This window comes from Lissotriton helveticus, chromosome 2_2, assembly GCF_964261635.1.
Source record: "Lissotriton helveticus chromosome 2_2, aLisHel1.1, whole genome shotgun sequence".
In the NCBI taxonomy this organism is placed as follows: Eukaryota; Metazoa; Chordata; class Amphibia; order Caudata; family Salamandridae; genus Lissotriton; species Lissotriton helveticus.
In genome coordinates, this window is record NC_136060.1 from 485,908,159 (window position 1) to 485,920,423 (window position 12,265).

General features: G+C 47.5%; 1 protein-coding gene across 1 annotated transcript in view; it reads left to right on the plus strand.

Moving 5' to 3' along the window:
• LOC144821555 (uncharacterized) overlaps window positions 1–12,265 on the plus strand; it is a 61,946-nt gene that overhangs the window by 10,623 nt on the left and 39,058 nt on the right. Inside the window, exons 2-3 of the mRNA XM_078678740.1 lie at window positions 9,387–9,555; window positions 11,122–11,288. Coding sequence (XP_078534866.1) covers window positions 9,405–9,555; window positions 11,122–11,288 — 318 coding nt within the window. The 5' untranslated portion in view covers window positions 9,387–9,404. The remainder of the gene's footprint in view (window positions 1–9,386; window positions 9,556–11,121; window positions 11,289–12,265) is intronic.

Genomic DNA, 12,265 nt, shown 5'->3' on the forward strand with positions numbered 1-12,265 from the left:
AGCACAAAAAGTGTCAAATCCACTAAAATATCGATGTTGATTTTAAATCCTGCAGGCACGTGTGCTATACAGAATACATTAGTTACACATTTCTGCAGAAATTCCTTTGGGGAAAATGAGCCTATTCTCTATATTGGTTGCTCTTAAATGGCTGTACTGATCCAAGCAGCAGCCTGTCCTGGGTGCAGAAAGGGACACTCTTGAATGGAGCACAAGAGAGACACCAGGCACGCACATGGCTGTCAGTGTGTCATTGTAACACCGAAGCAAGAAATGCACAGCATAGTGTTTTAATTGTGCACTCTGTTTGCATTGGTAACTTATTATATGAGCCTTCATAAGCATTTTCCTGCCAGCCTGCTCTAGTTTAAGAAGCAGGTCACAGCACTGCATTTTCTACACAAAAGAGTGTTGGTGTGCTGCCTCTGCATAGAGAGCATCCAAGGGAAAAAAACGTACAAGACATAAGTAAAAGCAAATTCTATGTGTGTCTTACAATACGCTCTGACCATAGAGGGGTTTGGTTTAAGGTGGAAGAGGGATGCCTCTGGTGAGGTATGAATTATACCTCAGGCTTCCCATAGCGGAGCTGTCTCTCAGCCCACCCACAGGGCAGGCACAAGAAACCTGAGTTATCTCCCAGGCAGTGCTTAATTTGAGCCGGTGGTTGCCGTGTGGGCCACTGGCACTCCTTGTTAGGGACCGGCACATATTTTCTGTTGCTGACATTTACCTAAAGCAGGAGTCTCCAATAGGTCGATCACGAGCCACCAGTAGCTCACTGCCTGTGATTGTAGTCTAGCAGTGTGATGTCGTCTACCGGCTGATACTGCTTTTTAAAACTCTGTGCACCAGTCTTGTGGGGTGACCGGAGCAGCTTGCAGCCCCCTGCTTCTCAAATAAACAATGCCTTGCTGCTGCCTGGGAAGAAGGCTGGCCATTAATAGATGTCTCTGATAACAGCAGTCTGTTTGATAACTTCCAACCTGGAACATATTATGAACTTCTATTACATTTTGCTCATTGTAGAACATTTGGATGATTTTCAGATTACATCAACAGATGCAGTCTCCTTTCTTGCTCTTTCTGTCTTTGTTTTATCTTATTTTTATTTCTGTTCTTTTCCCCTATTCTTTCACCTCCTTTTTTTCTCTCATCTTTCTCTTTCTCTCCTCTTTCGTCCAATCTCTCATCCTTATTTCTTTCCTCTCTTGCTTTGTTTGTTTCTCGTCCTTTCCTTCCTCCTTTGTTTCTTCCTTTCATCCTTTCATTTCTCTTTGCTTTGCTTTTCTCTTCTTTTTCATTTTTCCATCATCCCTTACTTTGTTTACTTTACTCATTCCCTTTTTTCTTCTACTTTCTCTCCTTCCATTCTTGCCTTCTTACTGTCTTTCTTTCTCTCTGCATGCTTCGTTCTTTTTGTCTCTTATTGATCTCCTTTCTGTATCTTTGTTACCTCTCATTTTCATGTTTGTTTCCTTCTTTCCTACCTTCTTCTTCTTACTAACCTTCATACCTTCTCTTGTTTTGTTTTTTTCTTCTCTTCTGTATTCTTTCTTTCCTTCCTTTCTCTCCTCTTCCCTTCCCTTTCATTGGTTCCATATCACCTTTTTTCATTTTCTTCTTTATTCCTTTTTGCCTTTCCTCCCTCTCCTTTTTGTTCCCCCTTTCCTTTTCCTTTTCTTCTCCGTTATTCCTAATTGCCTTTTCTTCTTGTCTTCAGTTCCTCTCTCCTACTCTTCATTGGTTTCTGTCCCTCCCTCCGGCCCTTCCTTTCTCCTACTTTTCACTTTTTCTTTCTTCCTTTTCTCCTTTTATTTTTCTTTCTTTCTCTCCTTTCGTTCTTCTAGAGTGCTCAAGTTAGTATAAAGTAGTAGCTCAGGGTGAATTTCATTGATCAGAAGTAACTCTCACTGGTAAAAAGGTTGGAGGCCCCTAACCTAGAGCAAGAGAGGGAAGAACAAAGGAAGCAGAAAGAGAAAGACAGAAATCCTGTTATAAGGGAACAAAGGAGAAATCATGAACCTGCAAGAGTGAGATAAAGAAACAGGAAGTGTCTGGTGGTGGATTAAAGAAGTGGATTCAAGTCTATGCAGCTTTTGTATCTGGCGCAGCAACATTTAATTGCATCAGCTGCGGGCTTTTGAGCAGAGCTTCGGAGTCTGCACTCCTTCTTTTACACACCAAGCACTGCTCTCAGGTGACCATAATCCTTCACCAAGGGGCAAGTGCCCCAACCCATCATTTCTGCTCAATTTGCCCTAAAATTGCAAAAGCCCCGAGTTTATTGTCTGGAGGCACCCACTAAATACAGTGATGAGTTGAGTTTTTACTTATATTTATTTATATTTATTTATTTATAACAACATTTGTAAAGCGCGAACGACGGCCCTAAGGCATCTCGGCGCTAGATAACTGCTATGTTTAACCCATGGAGGCACTGAAGTACAGAGGATGGTGGAAATCAAAGATTGAAAAGCCAGGTTTTAAGGCTTTTTCGGAAAGACCAGAGGGAGGAGCTGGTCTTAATTGAGTGAGGGAGAGTGTTCCACAGTTTCGGTGCAGCTACCAGGAATCGTCTGTCACCCCAGTTGACAGTTTTAGTTCGGGGGACCACCAGATCAGAGGAGCTAGAGGAGCGCAGTGTTCTAGACGGGCAGTAGTGGGTTAGGTTCTGAGTGAAGAACACTGGTCCAGCATTGTGTAAGGCCTTGTATATCAGACATAATGCCTTAAACTTAATCCTCTTTTTCACCGGGAGCCAATGGAGTTGTCTTATGGTTGGTGAGACCGGTTGGTATTTAGAGATACGCCGTAGAAGCCTTGCGGCTGCATTCTGGATAACCTGCATTTTAGCTAGCACTCTCTCCTGCGCACCTAGAAACAAGGCGTTGCAGTAATCTAGGGTGGAGAGAACCAGGGCGCTCACCAAGGTTTTGGCAAGATGTTCAGGTAAAAAGGGCAGAATTTTCTTAATGAGCCGGAGTTTGTAAAAGGCTGATGAGGAGATCTGGTTAGCATGAGGTAGGAAGTTCAGACGATTGTCAAACATGACACCCAGGTTCCTGACCTTATCAACCGGGTCTGGAGGCTGGCCCATAGACGAAGGCCACCATGAAGAGGACCACTCCGGGGAAAGCTTGCCGAAAACTATAACTTCTGATTTTTCAGAGTTTAGTTTCAGGCAATTGTGGGCCATCCAGCTGCCAATTGCCTGCATGCCCTGATTAAGCATATTGGCTTTTTGTGGCCCATCGTTCTTAACAGCTAGGACCAGTTGGGTGTCATCTGCGTAGGACGTCAGGCTCATCCCATGTGCCCTGATGACTTTGGCAAGGTCCGACACATAAATGTTAAAGAGTGTCGGACTAAGGGATGAGCCCTGAGGAACTCCGCAAGGTAATGACAAGGGAGAGGATTCAAAAGGTCCCACAGTGACGACCTGGGTCCTGTTAGCCAGGAAAGAGGCAATAAGATTTTTGGCGTTGCCTCGGATACCCATTCTCTCGACACGGTCGACCAGGGTGGCATGGTCGACCGTGTCGAAAGCCGCCGATAGGTCCAGTAGGATCAGGATGGCTGAGCCTCCTGCATCCCGGATAGATCTAATATCATCCGCCGCTTTGACCAGGGCGGTCTCAGTACCATGATATCGGCGGAAGCCAAACTGCGATTCATCCAGCTTTTTGTTCTCCTCGATAAAGAAGGAAAGTTGGGTGTTCATAATTTTTTCCACTATTTTCGCTAATAGTGGCAAACTGGCAATGGGCCGGTAACTTTTGAGTTCTTCTTTATCAAGGGTGGGTTTCTTGAGGAGTGGTTTTATAAGTGTTTTCTTTAAGGTATCCGGATAGGTACCTGTGGAAAACATGGAGTTGATGATCTCTGTTATGGATGAGAGAACTGCATCCAAAATAGGCCGTATAACCTTCAACGGACAAGGGTCCAAGGCCGACCCTGATTTAATGGAGGATATGGTGTTTAGTACCTGCACGCAGGTGACCTCTCTGAACTGATGAAGAACTGGTCCATCAAGCTGAGTGGAGGCCTCATGGGAGCTGGTAGCAGTGTTAGCAAAGATTCGATAAATGTCGTCAACTTTGCTAAAGAAAAACTTGGACAAAGCGTCACAGAGAGCTTGAGACGGGGGAGGAGTTAGGTCAACAGAAGAACCTGCTAACTGTTTGGTAGTCTCATATAGACATTTATTGGAGTTTTGTGCAGTTTCTATTGTATGACAATAGTGCTTTTTCTTGGCGTCTATAATGAGATTTTTGTATGAGGCTACTGACTCTTTGTACAGGACTTTTGATTCCTGAGAGTAGTCTTTCCGCCAGTGTCTCTCTCTGTTTCGGCACTGTTGCTTTTGTATGCGTAGTTCGTCCGTGTACCATGGGGCCGAGGGGGTAGATCTGTTGCGTGACCGTTGCTTGACTTGAACCAGATCCTTGGCTGCTGAACTAACCCAGTTGTAAAATTGGGAAGTAGCAGTATTAGGGTCGGTGGATAACAAGGGGGTGGTAGCTATGAGCAGATTTTTTAACCTGCATTCATCTATGTCCTCCCATGCCAGATATGGTTGACGGGAGATGTAGTTGGATTTATTGAACGAGGGGTCACGTATTTGTAACGATGTCAGAATAAGATGGTGGTCAGACCATGTTAGCTGGAGTATTTGTGTGACTTGGAAGCCTGTGGCATTGGTAAAAATGCCATCTAACATGTGACCTCCATCATGCGTAGGAGCATGAACCAGGGGAGCAAGGCCAAATGTAGATAAATCGGCTAATAGTGTAGCTGAATCAGGATTGTCAAGGACGTCAAAATGGAAGTTAAAATCACCCAGAATGGTGAAAGGATTGTCTAATGCAGATACTTCCAGAATCGACCTGAAAGCGCCGATAAAGTCGTTTCTGGGCCCTGGGGGGCGGTAGAGGAGGATCCCTTTAAAAGTGTAAGATGGAGACAGTTTTATAGCGAATTCAATGGCTTCACAAGAGGTCTGTGGAATAATAGTGAACCTTACAGTGTAGGTATCACGGACAATAATGGCAATGCCACCTCCCTTTTTTTTGATTTGCCTATCTAGTCTGTGGGTGGTATATCCCGCCGGGACGGCTATGACCAAGTCCGGATCGGAGGCTTGGCCCATCCATGTTTCGGTCATGAATAAAAGATCTATTTTGTGATCGTGGATCAACTCATGAATGTCTTGGCTATGCTTGCCAAGCGAACGGACATTCGTGAGTGCTATGATGTGGGTTTTCATAGTATGAGATTTGCTATCCGTGGGTTTACGGCTAGAGGGGATCATATTATGACAGCCAGGGCAGTGTGTAACTGGGCTGGTGGACAAGGAGATCGGGTGAAAGATAGAACAAGTTTGATTGATCGAAGGGCGAAGACGCTGGAGCTGAGCGGCAGAGTAATAGATGCGATGAGGCAGATTGAGTGAACCAGGGGGGGTGGCCCTAGGCCCGGGCCAGGCGCGGACGGGCGCAGACGGGCTTGCCTTTGGCGCGCCTTCGGCGCGCCGTCGGCGCGCCCGCTGCGCCCGCCCGCTGCGCGGTCGGGTGGGTCCCTTGTTTATATACATAGTGATGGAGGCGGAGGAGGGTGGGAGGGGCGCCGAGCTCTCGGTCCAGCCTTCCCTTTCCAAGATGGCCCCTGAAGTTGTGCCTGGGGTTTCCCAGCGCCTGGCTAAGTCGGCGTGGTGCGAGTAAATAAGCCTCGGCGAAGTGGTCTCGTCTCGAGGTAGGAACAGAGTCAACAATGTCTAAAATCACACTGTTTAAAATATGTTACAGTTTTAAAAAAAAATCACACACGATTATTCAATCAATCGGCTCGTGAAATAGGGCAGGGTGCAGGGAACACAAAATGCCTCCGGCTTTCCGCCTCAGAGGAATAACATACACAGAATCACTTGGAGCAAGAAGGACTCGCCCTTAAATATCCAGGGAGGGCGGGAGGGGCGCCGAGCTCTCGGTCCAGCCTTCCCTTTCCAAGATGGCCCCTGAAGTTGTGCCTGGGGTTTCCCAGCGCCTGGCTAAGTCGGCGTGGTGCGAGTAAATAAGCCTCGGCGAAGTGGTCTCGTCTCGAGGTAGGAACAGAGTCAACAATGTCTAAAATCACACTGTTTAAAATATGTTACAGTTTTTAAAAAAAATCACACACGATTATTCAATCAATCGGCTCGTGAAATAGGGCAGGGTGCAGGGAACACAAAATGCCTCCGGCTTTCCGCCTCAGAGGAATAACATACACAGAATCACTTGGAGCAAGAAGGACTCGCCCTTAAATATCCAGGGAGGGCGGGAGGGGCGCCGAGCTCTCGGTCCAGCCTTCCCTTTCCAAGATGGCCCCTGAAGTTGTGCCTGGGGTTTCCCAGCGCCTGGCTAAGTCGGCGTGGTGCGAGTAAATAAGCCTCGGCGAAGTGGTCTCCTCTCGAGGTAGGAACAGAGTCAACAATGTCTAAAATCACACTGTTTAAAATATGTTACAGTTTTTAAAAAAAATCACACACGATTATTCAATCAATCGGCTCGTGAAATAGGGCAGGGTGCAGGGAACACAAAATGCCTCCGGCTTTCCGCCTCAGAGGAATAACATACACAGAATCACTTGGAGCAAGAAGGACTCGCCCTTAAATATCCAGGGAGGGCGGGAGGGGCGCCGAGCTCTCGGTCCAGCCTTCCCTTTCCAAGATGGCCCCTGAAGTTGTGCCTGGGGTTTCCCAGCGCCTGGCTAAGTCGGCGTGGTGCGAGTAAATAAGCCTCGGCGAAGTGGTCTTGTCTCGAGGTAGGAACAGAGTCAACAATGTCTAAAATCACACTGTTTAAAATATGTTACAGTTTTTAAAAAAATCACACACGATTATTCAATCAATCGGCTCGTGAAATAGGGCAGGGTGCAGGGAACACAAAATGCCTCCGGCTTTCCGCCTCAGAGGAATAACATACACAGAATAAAGTGCAACAAACGCCCGTGGGCATCTTTGTACTGAGCTAACAGTTGCTGTTCACTGCACTGATTACTGCATGTTTTGCATTTATGTTGCAGCATCTTTTCCTGATCGATTTCCTAATTTTTTTCCTGGCTAAATCTGTCTGCACAAATGTGCACAATGTGGTAATAGGTTCACGACTCAAAATTCCGATCAGTGTGCAAAGACCCAGTTGTGCATGAGTCAGAATTTAAAACACAACTTTGAATCCAGTTCTAAGTAAAGTCTGCTAGTGCATAGAAAGTAGGGATATGTTATGTCAATAGAGATGTGCCTACCTCTGTATTGGCATTATTGTAGCCTCACGGTACTGTAGGATTCCGGTATGTTAATTTGTATTGCTTTATTTATACAGTGCCTCCTACTCCTAAGAATGTATGACATTGTTCTGCATTCTGTCTATCAATTGTTCTTTCGAGTGGGACGGGTATGCCCAGATGTGGGTCCCGAGCTCTCCATGCCACTGGAGTCAAGCTATCCTGGCTGATGAGGGCTGAAAGCCTGAAACCGGTCCTTGGATGCTTGTTTCCAGTCCAGGGAGGACCTGGCTCAGCAGTTCGGGCTGGACTGTTCCTATGGGGCACAGGGTCAAGACTGATTTGCCTATGGCTGGGTCCAAACTGGGGTGGCATGGTGAGCAAAAAGCAATGGATTTAGGCCCAGATCTCTGTACTGGGGTGAATGTATGATATTGTTCTGCATCCTGTCCATCAATTGTTCTTCTTCCTACTCCTAAGAAGGCACCAATAGGCATTTTCGGAGTAGTAGCACACTACTCCATAGAGTTCCATGGTTGGAACAGTGCACGGTTGTTGTGTGGCCTACATCGGAAGTGTTTTGGTGATATGATTCGTTATTATGCTTCAAAGTGAATTTGAAGAATAAACGAATGAGCGAGAGGTTGCCGAAGCATTCATTTCTAATTAAAGGACAGAAGTGTGTGAGTGCCGACTATCATATGTTTGTAGTGTTTTGAGGTGTGGGTAATGCTGAAACTGTGTCTTAAAGAAGCATTTAGCTGTGCTTACTCCTGGGAATAGGACAGACATGTGAGTACTGATGTTGCTGCACAAGCCAATATCTGCCATCTATGGAATGGTCTTCCTATTTCTACAGTTTGATCAACATACAATATACCCTTATAGCCCGCCGCAGTGTGCTATAGAGGCTATTAAAGGCCCGCTCCCGCTTCGGCTTGGTACTTAAACAAGGGAAAAGGACTTTAATAGCTGGTATAGCCCTGCTATGAAGGGCTATAAGGCTATTAGAACATTCTGCCACCAGAGGGCAGAATGTTCTAACAAATAAAACAAAGGCTTCTCGAAGCCCCTCGAGCTCCAAGAGGCCTTTGTAAAACATTGGAATGTTGGTCTGCAGGCCTTTACCGGCCCGTAGAAGCCCGGAGCACTCCATTGTCTTCAATGGAGCTCCCAACATTCCAATGTTCTAATACGGGTGAGGAAGGGTACCACCCTTGGGAGGTGCAACGTCTGCGATGAGGCTTGAGGGCATCCAATGAATTCCACCCACTCTGGAAGGAAAAATACATATGAACTTCAAAGTACATTGGGTCCTAAAGCCACACTACGCTTTGCTTAAGGCAACACCTGTGACCAGGAAAGTGGGTAGGCTTTGAAGGGCAGAGCATTAATTAGAATCTGTGATAAAACCTGATGATAGAATGTATCATTTTTTTCTTTCAGTTTCTGTTTAAATAGTGCCTGATGTTATGAATGGTTGGAACTTGCATCCCTGGTGACAGGGAGCCACTGGGTAACCCTACTATTGTGCTGGATTTGTAAAGCGCACGGCTGCCCGTAAGCGTCCCGGCGCTTGCTTAGGGAACCCATCCTGGTATTCCCCTGTGAGAAACCCCGGCAGGGTGTCCACAAGGTGAAAGCCAGGCATCCCGCCGCGAGGGGCCGTAGTGGAGATTAAGCAAGCTATTGCCCAGAGTCGCAGAGTGTGACCCCGTGAGTTGAGTAGGCACCAGAGCGAGAATTGTCGAGTCCGTGGAATTTTTGAGCCCGAGACCCGCCGAGGCGGGGAATCGAACCCTGGTCCACGGTCGATCTCAGCTTCCGGGTCTGCCGCCTCTAACCACTGAGCCACGCTTCTCCACTCTGACCTCTTATGATGAGAAGTTCAGGTGACCATTGATCATTTTGACCTATTCCTGCTCATCAACTATATTTATTAACCTCTGCGAATCCCTCCTCATAAGAACTAGGTAGACTGTGGTGTTCTGATGTTTTTCAAGGGCCCCTGCAATAGGTTAGCAGTACTCTTGGTACCTGGTTGTGTGTAGAAGAGAGACCACACTTCAGCAGGTAGGTCTCATACAACAGCACGTGAGCCATGATATCTTTTCTTTCTCCAGGCAACACACTCAGTAAAGATGCCAAAGAAGAAAGGAGCACAGAGCCTGAAGTCCAGCTGCCTGCACAGCATTGCCCAGAACATGCAGAACCTGTGGGTGAAGGATTACGCCGACAACTACATCGATGAGTACCATTTCCGCTACATCATGGGTCCGTTCAACGAACTGGGTGAGAGTCATTGAATGGGCTTCCTGCAAGCTCTGCTCAAAGATTGTTTTTACAGATAGACTTGGTGCAGCACAGAGTGGGCAGGTGTGTGTATAGTGCAAACCTACCTGAGACCAGTAGAGCACTGTGCATTGAGACAGGAGGTGCAAGAAGTGGGAAGGAGTACCATTCAAGACCATGTGCATAGTAGGGGAGCCACAAAAGGGATCCTTAAGGGCCATGAAGACGCGGATGGTGGTGCATCTTGTAGGTTAGTCGCCCGTCAAACATGTGGGTCTTCAGATCTTTCTTGCAACTGTTCAGCGATTGGACATCCTGATGTGTTGGGGATGTTGTTCTGGATACTTGAATAGAAAGGGTTATTTCTAGGAGTGTCTCTCAACACACACAGCACTGCCTTGTCAGGAATGTTAACATTACAATATGCAGATTGTTAGCCCCTGTCCTGTAGACACCTCTTTGTCACTGCCCCACCACACTGTTGTACAAGCCCTCACACAGGTACTTGCTGCCTGACCCATGTATTCATAGGTTGCACAGACCAGTGGCTACCTCAGGCACACAGACCTGCATGTTTTGAAGCACAGGGGTGCCTTGTAACCTTTGAAATTGGTTGGTCGTGCAAAGTGCCCCACCGTTTCCCAAAAGCCCAATATAAAATAAGCATCATGCAACATAAACACAAACTAAATCACTACACTGACATGCATTACAGGAACATTTGAAATAAAATAAAATTAAATGGTACTTACAGACAGGCTGTGCTTTCTCCTCAGTGTTCTTCTGCTGTCCGTGGCACAAGTCGAAGACCTAACTTCCCTAACCAATCCAGACACTGCTCTCATGCTATTAACCAACATGAAAGAAGCGCCAGAATTGTACGAAGTGGGCCCTGGAGGCCTGCGCTTGCTCTCCACCCAGCTGTCTAACACAGCTCAGGTTGGAGAGCTTCAAAGTGCGCATGTCAGGCTGTTAGTTGCAAGACAGCTGGCAAACTGACATGCGCACTTTGAAGTGCCTGGCCACTGCTTCAGTCCTCCGTGTTTCCAATCAGTATTAGAGGACCCCCCTGCATTTCTCTTGGCTCGGAGGAAGACTGCAGTGCACATCGGTATAAAATGAAATTAAATCATTTCATTGCCATTTTATTTTTCACATTTGCTATGCACTGCTGGCAGTGGGGAGAGGGGTGGGACTGAGGGGGTGGACGCTCCTCTGCCCTCACGATGAAACTGCCAGTGTTGATGCCACTGGTGCACCCTAGTACTGATGACAGTGGTGTGAAGTCTGTACAGAAGAGCTGCATAAAGTGGCTTTTGTGAGGAGGCTGCAGATCCGGTCCAGTAAAATAGTTGACGTTTGTAGAACTAGGGGAAAGATGTAGGTTATGCACCACTTTAACCCCTTCCACGCTGATGACGAGCTGGGCTCGTCATGAGGTAGCCTCCTGCTACGCTGATGACGAGCCCAGCTCGTCACGTAACATGCACTTTTAAAAATCTCCGCGTACGAGCGGAATTCCGCCCGCACGCATGCGGTTAATGGTCCATCTTTTCTCTCCCATAGCCGGCGTCCTGGTTCAGGAGCTCCTGGTGCTTCTGGGAGAGAGTCGACGGCTGACCAGAGCCAGCCTCCACCTCCTGCTCGTTCCGCATCTGACCGAGCTCAGCCTGAGGTCTGGCTCCGGCTTGGTCAGCAACGCCATTACCCAGCTGGTCACAGTACGGTGCAAGGTGAGAAGACTGTATCTCTACTGGTTTATTCTTCATTGCAGGTTGAGGTATAAGATGGTACGAGCGCGTCCTACACCATGGCAATGTCCATGCATAACCAACTCTGACTGTTAACTGCCTGACAGGGTTCACACCTTATGCAGCTACCCTGCATTCTGCACACTACATCACCTCCTAACTATGTGAGACATGAGAATGTAACACACAGGAAGCACACACCTACTCCAGCCCTCCAGCGTTCTGCACACTACGACAGCACCGAGCCAGGTGGGGCAGGAGAACGTAATGCACAGGAAGCACACACAATTCCGCCCCCCCCCCAGCTCTCTGCCCAGTACAACAACGCCTAACCAGGCGGGGCAGGAGAACGGAACACACAGGAAGCACACACCGCCTCTGGCCCCCCCAGTTTTCTGCACACTACAAGAGCGCCGAACCAGGTGGGGCAGGTGAACACAACACACAGGAAGCATGCACCTTCTCCAGACCCCCAGCATTTGCCCACTACAACTGTGCTGAACCAGCTGGGGGAGGAAAACACAACACACAGGAAGCACAGGCCTGCTCCGGCTCCCAGCGCTCTGCACACTACATCACCGTCTAAACAGGCGGGCCTGAGAGCGCAGTACACAGAAAGAACACAGCTGCTCCTGCTCCCAGCGCTCTGCACGCTACATCGCTGCCTAAACAGGCGGGCCTGAGAGTGCAGCACACAGGAAGTGTTGTGCGTTCGATTAAATACCCGTATATAGGTTTCCCGATTTATGCCCTTATCAAGGGACAACTCTCATTTGCCCTTATTTAGGCATAGAAATCCAGCCCTTATTTAGGCATGGCCCATGCAACCCAAATACAGGCATGGTCAAATACATCCGTCTATCCACGTCACAACGAGTTCTTAAAAAAACAGACTCTTAAGCCTTCAGTACTTCCCCTCGCTTGGATTATTGATTTCTCCAAGAACGCATTTATTATGC